General features: G+C 41.7%; 1 protein-coding gene across 1 annotated transcript; it reads right to left on the bottom strand.

Moving 5' to 3' along the window:
* Window positions 1–2,858: 2,858 nt before the first annotated feature.
* On the bottom strand, window positions 2,859–11,437 carry LOC134587330 (retinol dehydrogenase 13-like). The gene is made up of 7 exons (XM_063443628.1): window positions 11,267–11,437; window positions 9,979–10,097; window positions 8,456–8,611; window positions 6,551–6,655; window positions 5,139–5,351; window positions 3,715–3,816; window positions 2,859–3,167 (listed from the first exon to the last, which is right to left on the bottom strand). The coding sequence occupies exons 1-7, from the start codon at window positions 11,335–11,337 to the stop codon at window positions 2,938–2,940; spliced, it is 996 nt and encodes a 331-aa protein (XP_063299698.1). The 5' UTR covers window positions 11,338–11,437; the 3' UTR covers window positions 2,859–2,937.
* Between the last annotated feature and the right edge of the window lie 497 nt (window positions 11,438–11,934).

The raw sequence follows: 11,934 nt of genomic DNA, 5'->3' as shown, positions 1-11,934 counted from the left end.
CCATTGGAGTGGTCTGGGTGTCAACTCCCACCACCCTTAACCCTGCAACTGTAACTATTGCAGTTTTCATAAACTGCAATAATTACCCTGCAGGGTTAAGTCCTCCACTAGTGGCTACTAGACAGCCACTAGAGGGACTTCCTGGTCCATAGCACAGAAATCCTGTGCTAGAGCGTCGCTGGAGGTCCTCATGCTGTGTGAGGACCTCCAGTTTCGCTCAATTCCCCATAGGAAAGCATTGAAAGCATTTTCGATGCTTTCCTATGGAGAGCTCTAATGCGCGTGCATGGCATTGCCACGCATGCGCACTAGGTCTCCACGGCCGGCCACTTACCTCAAACCCCTATAGAGGGTACGCTTGTTTGAGCAGGGCGTTCTTCACCTCTAAATACATAATTGTAAAGCACTGCAGAATATGCCGCCAGTATATAAATGCTAATAATGAGTTATGTCTTGGTATAAAATCCTTTAATAATCACAACAGAAATCATAAAGGAGCCCCTCTGATCTTGCTTTATTAATTTCATATTAGGAGTACGACTTCCACACACCACTGGAGCAGTGTTAAAGGGACACTGTAGGCACCCAGACCACTTCGGCTCACTGAAGTGGTCTGGGTGCTGTGTCCCTTTTGCACCTAGTGCTGCAATTTTAAACATTGCAGTTCTAGAGAACTGAAGTGTTTACATTGCAGCACTAAGTCTGCCCTCAGTGGCTGTCTACCAGACAGACACTGGGGGCACTTCCGGAATCGTAACGGCTGGACGTCCTTACGCTCTGCATAAGGACCTCCAGCGTCATATTTTTCCCCATAGGAAAGCATTGATTGAATGCTTTCCTATGGGGAGGTTTAATGTGCGCGCGGCATTTGCCACGCATGCGCATTAGACCCTGCTCGTCGCCGGACTGAGGAGCGCTTGGGATAAGGCAAGTAAATAAAGTTTTTTTTAACCCTTTATTTACCAGGGAAGGGGGACGCGAGGGAGGGGTGAGGCAGAGGGATCAGTAGTGCAAGGAATACAGCTTTGTACTCCTGGCACTACAGTATCCCTTTAATTTTGGCAGGAAATTTCAATTTAGTTTTAGTCCTAGTCTTTTGACTAAAAAGCCATTTTAGTCATCCAAATTGTTTTACTCGACTAAATCTCCAGTAGATTTTAGGTGACACGACTTAAATCTAGTGGGTTAGTTAAAGCCTCTCTGTCTCTTTTGCCCCTTCTCCAGCCCCTGTGTGTCTCTTTGTGTCCCCGCAGCCCCTCTAGGTGTCTCTATCCCAAGCCCCGGTCTGTCTCTTTTGCCTTTCCATAGCTCCTCTGTGTCTTTTTGTGTCCCCACAGCCCCTCTGATTGTCTTCCCCAAGCTTACGTCTGTCTCTTTTGCCCCTTCTTCAGTCCCTTTATGGCTTTTTGCCCCTCCCAGTCCCTGTGTCGCTTTCTCTCCATAGCCCTATTTATGGGTCTCTTTATCCCCCAGCCACTCTATATTTCTTTGTGTTGTCGTCCCAGCCCATCCATGCTGGGGACGACAATGCAAATATCATCCTTGACAGTCTCAGCCAATCTTATGAGGAAGCACTGTGATTGGCTCAGACCACGACTTTTGATGTCAGCAGTCAGGGGCAGAAGCAGCAGCTGCAGACTTGAATAAAAGTATGATTTTATTATATTTAGGCAGGCAAGAGGGGGCTAGGTGGTGGTTTTATTACTATAGGGTCAGGAATGCATTTGTGTTACTGACCCTATAGTTCCTTTAAGAGGGCAATGCATTCTTCAAATCTCTTTTTTGAAGCTACAGCAGCTCTCACATAACTTCTGGGTTCAGCATCCCCCAATAAGAATCCTCTTCTGCATGGCTGAAGAAAACTACAGAACGCAAAGTCTTGTGGCCTATCTGCGACACTCTTGGTGGCATTGGTGTGAGAGAAGGGGCCGATATCTGCCTCCTGTCTGACAGAAATAGAGCCTCTGTGACGGAGCCCCTTTTCCCCACTGCCAGTAAGGGATATCACAGTGCCTATCATCCTTGGGTCCAGTGAGGAGCTATATCCTACTTCAAGATGGCGGATGCTGAATAATTACTGAGGTCTCAAGGCCCACGGCACTACACTATGAAAAAGCTCTACAAAATATCTGACAACTTTTGGGTCAAACTAGTCAGCAGAAAGTGGCTTCCCAAGCTTGGCCTAAAGACCGGTAACTTACCTTAATATCAACGCTGTCCTGTTTCTCATCTGACGAAGGCCTCTACTCGACAGGGGAGCTGGAAGAGGTCCGAGGGCCTTTTGACCATTTCGAAGTGAACATTCAGACCCAGCTATCCCAGAAATCCCTAAGGCCAAAAACTGCTTTGCCCCACCTCAGGGTGATTACTCCAGCTCGGCTGGTCCAGAAAGTACTGAGGCTGTTGCCTTCTAGTCTCCACGGTGATTCCTGTTGTGTGACGACTCGAGGCAGGGCTTCAAATGAAGGCTTAAGGCAATCAAAGCTGGAGCCCGACTGCAAACCTTGCCATACTCTGGAGTGGGCACCATGAGGTCTAAGTCTATAATATGGGACTGTGATGTCTTGGAGGACATTCTTACAACAATACCTAATCTGCCCTGGCCTGAGACCCAGTGATCTTTGATTGCTTATTGGATGCTATTCTTTCATATTTTATTAGCTTTTTTCGTTTACCTTCACTATGCTCCAATGCCATGCATAATGCTTTTATCGAATAATTCTCTCACATTGCATATATATTTGTCTTCTATGATGTTACTGTGAAGTTATTACATAATTGTAATTTAACTCTTTTTTTGATGTGTTAACCAAAAATAAAATAAATACATGGCAAATTATTTTAATAAGCGTTTTTTCTTTATTTATTTTTTTTTGTAAATATTAAAACAGCTACAAGCCTTCACTGAAGGTAATTTGCTAGGTTTGATTTAAAGTCCTATTGTGCTTCACATTCCTTTAATGCATCATCAAGATGCACCAGTTTGGCACTTTCTACCCAGAGCCTCCTTGCAGTCTCTTCGTCCAAAGCCTGTGGAGCTGGCTCTTTTTCCTTCAAGCCATTGAAATATTTCCCAGATATGCCTGCCATTTCCTCATTCACAGCCAAATAGATGCTGGGCTGGGCTGCTTCTTTGGGTGATTTTACCAGGAACCAAAACAGAGGCGCTAAAATATAGAACATAAAGAGGTTTTAAACACGTGTGTTTTAATTTGTTCGTTTCTTCTCAAATTAGATTTCGAAACTCTGGAATGCATGTTAATATAAACAGTTGTGCCCAGTGCCTACTTGGTCCAATGTATAGAAAAATTTGTCCTGGAGTTTTAAATTCATTTGTGAAACTGTAGTTGCTTTCTGTTGCTTCTTGTGCTCAGCTATTAATAACTGATCATCAGAATTGACATAACCAGGCACTTTGTACGGAACACTGTACCAAGTTCTGAGGACACTCATTAGTTTGCATGTTCCCTTACTAAAATAATGGGTAAAGTAGGATTGCAGTAGAGGAACATGCTAGGCCATATCGCTTTTTAAAAAATATAGCTAATGCGGAGATTCCCCTTTAACTTTCAAAAGTGGAATGGCAGAGTGATACCATTTCAAATGTAATGTGTTCATGTGCCAAAAAAAAATAAAGAAAAGAAAAATCAAACTTGCTAATGTCTATTGCATACATATGTTCTCCTAAACAGTCACGCTTTCCATTTAACCTACCTAGCACTGTGCTGGAGAATGTAGATTTATGCATTCCTGTATGTCTTCCCAGCTCAGTATCTGCAACCCCTGGGTGTAGGGAGTTGGCCGTTACTCCTGTACCTGTTGATGAAAAAAGAAAAAACAAAACACAAATAAAACTCTTTATTTGACACAATACACACTTTGGAATATAGATTATACTTGCCAATGTTTTATGTTTCATATGAGCAAGTTAAAATGCAGAGTTTTACTTTGCTATCCGATGTTAGATGTCCTCATGCTTTGCGTGAAGACGTCTAGCATCTTCTATGTTCCCCATAGGAATGCATTGATTCAATGCTTTCCTATAGGGAAGTTTCAATGCGTGCATAGCGCTCCCCATACATGTGTATAAGGCCCTATCATCGCCGTGGTGTTGCAGGAGAAGAAGATGTAGTCGGCACTAAGGATGGCTCGGCTATGGAAAGAGTTAAAAAAGGGTTTTAAATCAAATGGGGGGAGGAGGGGGGGTGTATTCCTATTGCTATAGTGTTCCTTTAGAATTCTAGGTTTTTATAAAATAAAAAAATATTGTAAAGAAAATCAGTTTATAAAACGAAAAGGACTCTTAGTACCAAAACAACTTAAGCTTTATGAAGCAATTTTTATGCTGAAATCATGTCCCTGCACTCTCACTGGTAAAACCCTTTGTTAAATTTATTTTGTTTCTCTTAAAGGGAAACTATAGGCTAGGAATACAAAATTGTACCCTATAGTGCCCCCCTCACTCTCATGCCCCACCACAGCAGCGCAGAAAAGGTTAAAAACCCTAAATTCACTTACCTGATTCCAGTGCTGGATCAGGCTCCGTCTCTGCTCCTCCTGCCACGGGGACCTAATTCGCATGCACGGCGAGCGCCACAATCTCATTAGGACAACCCCATAGGAAAGCATTGAATAAATGCTTTCCTTTTGGGTTTTAGTCTATAGAAAAAGTCCTGATAGTGGAGCGCTGATTGTAAAAAAAAAATAGATGAGAATAGGGTATGAAAAATAGGAAACCTAACAACCTATGCAATAATACACAAAATAACTATTATAAATTAAATTTATAAATTTTCTCCCATTATTGTATTGAATTGAGTTTTTTCTGTATTTTCTGGGATATATGCTACTTGCTATATAGAATTATTTAGAAGAGAAGGGTTTTTAATAGTTATTTGGGGTTTTAGTCTATGCTGGACGTCCTCATGCATAGTAAAAAGAATACAAATTTGACATTTTCTGCCCAAGGAGACTTTTGTCAGATGATTCCACACATATTAATATGTGGACCAACAGCTTGTTGCCCTAAGAAGAAAAAAGCCATAACTCAAAACAGTGAACCAGTGGATAGATAGATTTAGAGGCATTCTTTTATGATGTAGAGAATACATTTGTTTTAACTCTAAACTTGAACTCACCTTGCAGCCTTTTTGCTAACTCATTTGTAAACAGGACGTTAGCAAGCTTACTTTGGCAATAAGCTGCTTTTGTGTTGTACTTCTTTTTTTCCCAGTTCAAATCATCAAAGTCAATCTCTCCCGCTATGTGTGCCAAAGAAGACACGTTTATTATACGGGAATTTACTGATCTCTTCATCTTTTCAAGGAGCAGGTTAGTTAGGAGAAAATGACCTGCGGGGGGGAAACAGAGGTTAAGCCGTCACTGATAATGTATTGTCTTTTTAAATTAACACACATTACACAGCACTTGCATTTGAACTGTACATGAAAGGTATATATCTGATCTTAATTATCACAAAGCATCATGATTTGTAAGAGGAAACAACCTATAATAACCAAAAACAGAAAGGGAGACTAGAGTCACCAAACCCGCTTTAGTTTAATGAAGCAGTTTTGGTGTATAGATCATACCTCTGAACATTTCCATACATTGCTCCATTCGCAAGCTGCATTTTCACATACTCTTCTGAGTTAAGTACGTGTATATGCTTTATCTAATATTCAATTATGAAGTTAACTTTGGTAAAATCTACAACACTGGTGATAATTTCCATGCATAAATAATGTAAACTTGGCAATTTTTTATTTTTTGTTTGTGCAAGTGGTATCCTTTGATAAAGGATAGAAAAACTCCTGGGAGCTGGAGGTACAAAATAGTTATATTTGGCCAAAAGCAAAAATCAATTCTGTTTCTATTCATTTATGTCTAAGACATGACTGAAATATTGATTTTGTGCAGACATACAAATCTGTGCCTCATGTATATTACTGTATTTACTTTGCATTGCATTTTTATATACAAAGATGTTCCAGGCAAATGCCTCACTGTCAATGTTCTGTGCTCCCTTAATCTATTTTGCCAGACAGTTTTGACTTGTCACCGCATCAATGCGGCTGGTCTGTCCTCTCTCCAGTATTGTAACCACATTTCATGCCAAGGTATTTTGACTCTTCACCCCTCTTCCACTCATGTCCTATCCCTTGTATAGTGCTTCTTTCTTCCTGTCTTGATCTCCTGCCTGCCCGTTGTTTACTTCACCTTTCCCACCGAAATATCCCATACATGTATTTAAATCTGGCAGTTCTGTTTTTACTAGATGTGTACTAGTAACCATAATTTTCCTGCCTGTCTCTTCTACCTTGTGTTACCTTATGCTTCCATGCAATTTCAATATGAAATCTAGTAGTGACATCATTGCATTTGTCACAGTCTGACACATGTCTGTATATATATATATATATATATATATATATATATATATATATATATAGTCATACAATTAGAACCTGTCATGATACTTTACATTATTAAAGCTATTATCAAAAAATTAAATTATGACTTAGGTGTCTAAAACATCCCATCTACCTACCCAAGTGGTTGACACCAAACTGCATTTCAAAGTTGTCTTCTGTCTTCCAGTTAGGACATCTCATTACTGCAGCATTGTTAATAAGAATGTCCACGTGTTCTTCTTCTGCAAAACAAATATATATATATATAATAAGTCACACAGTCCTAAAGGGTACCTGAATGCGAGTGAGTGGTGACCAAAACTTCATCAGAACAGGGTATTCCCAACAAGCATTGTCAGATTCTAATTGCTCAGACTAAAGAAATTCTATTCACCTGATTCAGTATTTTTTCTGCTGAGAAGGAATTATATATATGTCAGAGTAGGATTTGATAGGTAATTAACTTATTTGTTAATTAACCAATTTCAATGCCTAACATGTGGAGATTTGTTTGACGAAGTACGGAAGATGACTTTTAAATGAGTGTATGTGTCACCAACACACAAGGATCATCAACAAAAGGATGAATGACAGTTATATTTTCCCCAAATTACCTTCTCAAACAGCAAATGATACAAAACATTTTGACATAATACCACAGCACATCAGAGCGAAAACACACTTGCTTTTACAAAAACTGGTGAGACCTGGGTCCACTGATGTTTAAAGGACCACTAGGCACCCAGACCACTTCAGCTTAATGAGGTGGTCTGGGTGCCAGGTACCTCTAGGATTAACCCTTTTTTTTTTTTATAAACATAGCAGTTTCAGAGAAACTGCTATGTTTATACTGAGGGTTAATCCAGCCTCCAGAGCCTCTAGTGGCTGTCTCATTGACAGCCGCTTGAGGCGCTTGCGTGCTTCTCACTGTGAGAAAACGCCAGCGTCCATAGGAAAGCATTGTAAATGCTTTCCTATGCGACCGGCTGAATGCGCGCGCGGCTCCTGCCGCGCATGCGCATTCAGCCGATGACGTCGCGAGGAAGGAGGAGAGAAGGAGGAAAGCTCCCCGCCCGGTGCTGGAGAAAGGTAAGTGTTTAACCCCTTCCTCTCTCCAGAGCCCGGCGGGAGGGGGTCCCTGAGGGTGGGGGCACCCTCAGGGCACTATAGTGCCAGGAAAACGAGTATGTTTTCCTGGCACTATAGTGGTCCTTTAAAGCACCATGTACCCTTCAAAGTACAACTTCCCATCAGTTAGCATGCAGAGGATTTCTCAGCCAATTCTGGTTCTACCAATATTTTCAATAAAAATGTTGTGTATAAACCTTGATAGCAGATTTTTAATGCAGCACTTACTAACAGTTTAATTCATTAAAACACAATAATCAGTTTGACTTCTTACCTGGAAGTTCTGTCTGGGCCAACCCTGGCAGTGCAGAGCTTAGCCCATTGGCTATGACCGTTAGCGGACACTCTCAGTCAATGAGCTAGCCATGCACAGGATTAGCTCAGGAGAGCTAACAGAAGCTCCTAAGTGGATGTAAGGAGACAGGGAATGGCACCCAGCACACTCAAAGTAGGAATGGGTTACAGTGCTTTTCTTTAAGAAATAGGCACTTTTATGAATAAATTAAGAAATGCCTCCCTGGCTGTCAGTCAAACAGCCATGGAGATCGTCTTGCTCTTCCGTTAGCAACAGGAGGTAGTACCTCCATACATCCATGTCGGCTGCCTGTGCTTCTGCATCCTCCCCTCAACGTGCGCTCACGCTGAGAATAAAAGGCTTCTCAAAGAGGAACAACAAGTTGATCACTTTCAGTCTGTGCTGGGGAAAAAGAGGAGTTGCAAAGGCTGCAGGCAGAAGATCTGCAGCTTTTGCAAGCTGTTTTACAGATATACCAACAGCGATAATATGCTTTCACAAATTCATACATGTTTTTTATGAGAGTATTTCTACTAAACAGAGATTTAAAAAAAAAAAAAAAAGGAGTGTTCCTTAAGAATCGTTTTACCAGAATGTATATCTAAAGGCACATTCTTACCTTTCCGTATACTTCTGGCAAATTCTTTGATGGATTTAGTAGATGCGAGATCCAGATGTTTAGCATACACATTGTGATTTAGTGTTTGACCACGTACTTCTCTGGCAGCATTTTCACACTTCCCCATATCTCGACAGGCCATAATAACCTTTCCTCCTACAAATTAGAACAGACACAAGAAAAATGTATACAGTTTATGCGTTATTGTATTGTATTTGCCAGCCCCCCACCGCGTATGGTCTCACACACTTTATCTCCTTTAATGTATCCATACCTTTTTAAAAAATACCTCTATTTTACACATGCAGAACGTGTCAGGGAGCATAAATTACTGGGAAATGCACTGAAAGCTGATGATGAGATGGTATCTAGTGCCACACAGAGCAGCACACATTAATGCCACATTGTCCCCCCTTTGTTGGTGCTGTAATGCCGACACAGGAACAACTGCACATATATTTTGCCTAGCTCTCACAAAGTACTGGCGTCTATGTCAATTGTTGCTACAAAAGCTCACTAACATTACCTTAGATTTCAAGCAAGAATCATTCCTTTTGGACATGCTCTCAGAGGCAATACAGGGACCACTAAAAAAAGTGGGGGCATGTATACTAAACAGTGAGCAGCCTAAATTACAATAAGGGGGGGCGGACCTATTGTCCTCCCCCCCCAGTCCCCCACCCCTGAGCGGCGGGTTGGGGCCATGAAGATAATGAGGGGGGGGACCTACTGTCCTCCCCCCAAGGCTCCCACCCCTGGGCGGCGGGTGGGGGCCATAATGTTAATGAGGAGGGGGGACCTACTGTCGTCCCCCCCCCCCGGCCCGGCCGTAATGATAATGAGGGGGGGGACCTGCTGTCCTCCCCCCCGGCCCCCACACCTGAGCGGTGGGTGGGGGCCCTAAATAAAGATTGGGGGGGACACCTACTGTCCTCCCCCCGGCCCCCACACCTAAGCGGTGGGTGGGGGCCCTAAATAAAGATAGGGGGGAAGACCTACTGTCCTCCCCCCGGCCCCCACCCCTGAGCGGTGGGTGGGGGCCCTAAGTAAAGATGGGGGGGGGACCTACCGTCCTCCCTCCTGGCCCCCACCCCTGAGCGGTGGCCCTAGGTAAGAATGGTGGGGGGGGAGGGACCTACCGTCCTCCCCGCCCGGCCCCCACCCCTGAGCGGCGGGTGGGGGCCCTAAAAGAAAATCCCCCCCCCCCCATCAAGGTGACTAGGGGTCCCCTAGTTATATCTGATCAGTTATATCTGATTGAAAATGACATGGAAAATGAATCTGTTGTTTAGCTATTTTTAGTTCACTCATTGCAGCAATGAGATTAAAATAGTAACTTTATTCAGCTTCACGTGGTGAGTATAGTAAGCCTTAAATTAATTCCATCTATGAAATGCTACAGAATTGAACCAAATGAAAGTAGCCATACTTGCTGTAGCAAATTCTGCATTTAGAGAACAGGTTCCTTAGTGAGCACTTATCAATGATCATTATGTTCCTTCCTTATTCCCATTGTATTTTACCTCTTCTTGCCAAATCCATGGCGGTTTCTTTGCCGATTCCTGTATTTGCCCCAGTTACTATCACAGTCTTGCCAGTTATCATTGCTTTACTGGGGCCGTTGTCACTGCGCATGTAATCCCTAAATGAAGTAGAAAGAAATATGAAAAATGCAACCACATGCTTTTTTATTTTATTTTCTTTGAAAACAGTGTAGAGCAGCGGTTCCCAAACTGTGTGCCGCAGCGCAATGGGGTGTCACAACGTGCACACAGAGGTGCCGCAGAATATTTCCCCGGTGCTAAGATTATAGCACCAGGGAAACATTACTGCTCAACAGGGACCCGGTCGAGTGCCACAGTCCTTTAAGACCGCAAACGGGCCCTTGTAATGTCGGCAGGCTGGGAGGAAGTGACAGCCTATTATAATGTAAATTCGGGTGAGCCAAGATGGTTTTTGTATAGAAAAACCTTGGATACTTATTTAGAAATCCCCATTGAAATGCATTGAGTTGATGGTGCCACCTTGGTGCCAGTTTTTGATCTGAAATGTGGGTTGGCTCAAGCTAAATGTTGTTTGATGATATAGAGGGGACCCCAGTGTATTGAAATAAATGGCATCTTGGGTGAGCCAAGATGGCTTTAATGTAAGAAAACCTTGGTTACTTATTCAGAAATCCCCATTGAAATGCATTGAATGATGGTGCCACTTTGTTGCCAGTTTTTAACCAAAGTTGTAGTTTGGCTCAGGCTGAATATTAATGTATGACGAAGAGGGGTGTCCAGTGTATAGAAATCAATAACAACATGGCGAAGATGGATTTATTTTAAATGGCATTGATTTGAAGGTGGCATTTTGATTCCCCTTTTGTGTAGCAAATGTTTTATTTATTTTAGAGGCGGAAGATACAATGTACTCCTTTACAGAAACAAGAACCAATTTGAATGAGCCAGCATAATTTATATAACTAATAACATTTAGTATTTCTTTTTAATCTTTTCATTATTTATTACTATATCAGAAATGTGTAGAAATATGGCTTGCATATCAATACTGTATTAATCAGGTAATATTTATATTGCAGAGTTCAGAATATTTACATACATTTTGAATGAATAAAAGTCATGTTTTAATAAGACGTTAGATGAATAAGAAGGGATCTTCTATCACTGAATAAGAAGCTAACCTCAACATCATCATGATGTCAATACTCACTTAAGCAGGATTCCTCAAATGTAATCAGGTCATTCAAATCATATATAATGTAACTAAAATGTAATATAGACACACTGACAAGAGGGCAATACTCACTTTAGCAGGATTCCTCCCCCCAGCACTGTCCCAACCACAGAGGCAGCAACTACATACTTATTTGTCAACATAGTGGATGTAAACTAGGAGCACTGTATCTGCCCTTATCACCAATGCAGGAGGTCACAATGAAGGCTACATGCTGCAGGAACTACTTTTTTTCTTTTCTTTTTTACTTCCTCTAGTGAGCAAACCATGCAAACACACAACTACGGAAGCCTTTAAGGCACAAACATATTCACATGCAATGCAATCCTAAAGTTGTTTCTCAAGAAAAAATAAAAAGGTGTTTTGTAACTGTAACCATCTCATACTCAGCCAGACTGGTCAGACTAATATCTCTTTATGGTTTGTTCAGTAAATCTGTGAGGTCTATTTAATAAACAGCAGCATATGGCATATTTAATAAATAGCAGCATATTTACAAAAGTTAAGACTTCAAAGTGGATTTCAAGCCAGAGTAGTCAAACTGAACGCAAAGCTGACTTAGAGAATTTTTCCAGCTCAGCAATTTTTACATTACTTGTGCATTTCACTTTGAAATCTCTCCTTAGTAGGTAACCCTGTAACTTTTGAGGTTTATTCACGGATCACTAAATTGGGGTGAACTGAAAATCAAATTGCAGGTTAAAATTGGGAAACTGTAGCGATAGCAGAGTGGAAGGATT

This window comes from Pelobates fuscus, chromosome 2, assembly GCF_036172605.1.
Source record: "Pelobates fuscus isolate aPelFus1 chromosome 2, aPelFus1.pri, whole genome shotgun sequence".
NCBI classification, from domain to species: Eukaryota; Metazoa; Chordata; class Amphibia; order Anura; family Pelobatidae; genus Pelobates; species Pelobates fuscus.
The sequence above is the reverse complement of the archived record's forward strand: the minus strand, read 5'-3'. Positions and strand labels throughout refer to the sequence as shown.